The sequence below is a fragment of the Nicotiana attenuata genome, unplaced genomic scaffold, assembly GCF_001879085.1.
Source record: "Nicotiana attenuata strain UT unplaced genomic scaffold, NIATTr2, whole genome shotgun sequence".
Taxonomy (NCBI): Eukaryota; Viridiplantae; Streptophyta; class Magnoliopsida; order Solanales; family Solanaceae; genus Nicotiana; species Nicotiana attenuata.
In genome coordinates, this window is record NW_017670546.1 from 518,591 (window position 1) to 521,052 (window position 2,462).

At 37.3% G+C, this 2,462-nt stretch overlaps 1 protein-coding gene across 1 annotated transcript; it reads right to left on the minus strand.

The window, feature by feature from the left end:
- On the minus strand, window positions 1-1,719 carry LOC109240820. The gene is made up of 2 exons (XM_019407500.1): window positions 518-1,719; window positions 1-394 (listed from the first exon to the last, which is right to left on the minus strand). Exons 1-2 carry the CDS (start codon window positions 1,717-1,719, stop codon window positions 1-3), a joined length of 1,596 nt encoding a protein of 531 aa, XP_019263045.1.
- Between the last annotated feature and the right edge of the window lie 743 nt (window positions 1,720-2,462).

Genomic DNA, 2,462 nt, shown 5'->3' on the forward strand with positions numbered 1-2,462 from the left:
TCAATCACATCTAAATAGTACAACACTAAAACAGTCCCAATAATCAATTTTAATTATATCTTGAATAGCTCCATAGTAGATAACCGTTCCATCGATGGGATTTTGGTCCCTAGCACTAGCAAAACTATCTGTTGTTGCTGACAAAGTCACTCCATTATTTTGAGTCTTGCATGGAGCATCTCGTTCCATTGTATGAAATCGATATCCATTAATGAAATAGGCAGTATATCTTTTAGCCACTGTGTTAGGCCCTTTAGCTAGCCATCTTAAATGATTGGGCACTTCAACATTTTTAACTTTCTCTCTAAGCCAATTTTCGAATTCTCGACTATGAATTGGTGCTTTTAGCCATGCATTTCCTTTAGTATGATTGTCAATGAAATTCTTATGTTCCCTGTAAGTATAAATATAAAATTTAATCATTAGACCATAGGAGATAAAGTTTAAAATATCTAATCATGAAAAAAATGAAGTTTAAAGTTTAAACTACAAATGACAGTTATATATTTTATCTTACTTGATAAGTGTCTCAACTTGTTCATCTCCAGTATTGAACAAAACATATCGATGTGCTTCAGACCATAACTGTAAATCCATGTCAAAAGTCTTGCCTTTCCTTTTCTTTTTACTTCCGATTGGATGGCCTATATTAGGAAATATAGGTGAAGAATTATTGCCCTCTATTTGAATGCCTTCATCATCCTCAGTTTGATAGCCACTGAATCTTGTCTTCACCTCATCATGTAAGTATCTCGAACAAAAGTTCAAGCACTCTTCGGCCAAAAATCCCTCTGCTATAGATGCTTCGGGATGAGTTCGATTACGGACAAATGCTTTGTACTTACACAGGTTTCTCTCCAAGGGATACATCCAACGCAAATGAGTCGGACCACCAAGCTTAATTTCATTTACTAAATGGATAGGCAAATGTGTCATTATATCAAAAAAGGTTGGCGGGAAAATTGTTTCAAGCTCACATGCTATATCTATAATTTCAGACTGCATTGTATCAACATCCCTTTGCCTTATAACCTTACTACATATGGTTCTAAAATAATTACCCAACCTAATCAAGGCCAAAGAGACATCCTTGGGTAACACCTTTATAACCGCAACTTGGAGCATGTAATGCATTATGAAATGAGCATCATGACTCTTGTATCGTGATATATTCATCTCATCCACTTGCACTCGATGTGATATATTAGAGGCACGCCCTTTTGGTAATTTGGCATTTTTTAGGACAGTGCAAAATAATCTTTTCTCTTCCGATTTCATGGAGTAACAAGCTTTAGCCAGATGAACTTTTCCATTTTCATCATCTTTTAATGGTTGAAGCTCCTTGCGTATTCCCATTTCTTCCAATTCATAGCGAGAATTTACATGATCCTTGGACTTTCTAGGTATATCCAACAAAGTCCCAAGCAAACTATCACATATGTTCTTCTCTATATGCATCATGTCAAGATTGTGCCTCAATTTATTATGTGCCCAATATGGCAATTCAAAAAAGATGGATCTTTTCTTCCACGGACCGTCATTATGTCGAGGCCTTTTCTTTTGGCCTTTACCAAAGACATTATTGAATTCACGTAGTTCTTCAAGCACTTCTACCCCCGATAAGGGAGTAGGCATGGCTTTATGCTCCTCTTTACCGTTAAATGATTTCTTATCTTTCCAAAATGGATGATCATGTGGTAAAAATGCTCGATGCCCCATGTAACACATCTTATGACTATGTTTGAGATATTGAGTGAAAGTATCATAATTACAAGTGGGGCATGCTCATCTCCCCTTGGTGCTCCATCCAGAAAGCATTGATAATGCTGGAAAATCACTAACTGTCCACAATAAGGCTGCACGCATTACAAATGTTGGTTAGTTTCAGCATTATATGTTTCTACTCCCATTTCCCATAGCTCCTTCAACTCAGCAATTAGTGGTTGTAGGTACACATCTATATCCTTTCCTAGAGATGATGGACCTGGAATGATCATTGACAACATTATATACTCTGGCTTCATGCAAATTCATGGTGATAAATTATAGTTCATTAACATGACTGGCCATGTACTATGAGAAATGCTCATGGTTCGAAATGGGTTAAAACCATCGCTTGAAAGACCCGATCTAACATTACGAGGATCTTTAGAGAAGTCGTGGTGCAACAAGTCAAAATCCTTCCAAGCTTCCCCTTTAGCAGGATGCCTTATATTGCCATCTTTGGGTCGTTCGATAGCAAGCCATCTCATAGCTACAGCTGTTTCAGGACACATGAATATCCTCTGAAGCCTAGGCTTTAAAGGAAAGTATCTTAAAACCTTTGCAGCGACTTTGGTATTCCTATTAGTCAAGCCACCACGCACATTCTTCCATCTAGAAGATCCACACATAGAGCAATTATCTGCCTTCTCATTCTCATTCCAAAATAACATGCAATCGTTAGGGCATGCATGTATTTT

What these genes read in the sequence shown, in the direction of transcription:
- LOC109240820 (XM_019407500.1), bottom strand. Translation starts at nt 1,719, where the DNA reads ATGGGGCATCGAGCATTTTTACCACATGATCATCCATTTTGGAAAGAT. An exon ending in CAAGTTGAGACACTTATCAA is followed by an intron (nt 395 to 517) that starts GTAAGATAAAAT and finishes TTATACTTACAG; the next exon opens with GGAACATAAGAATTTCATTG.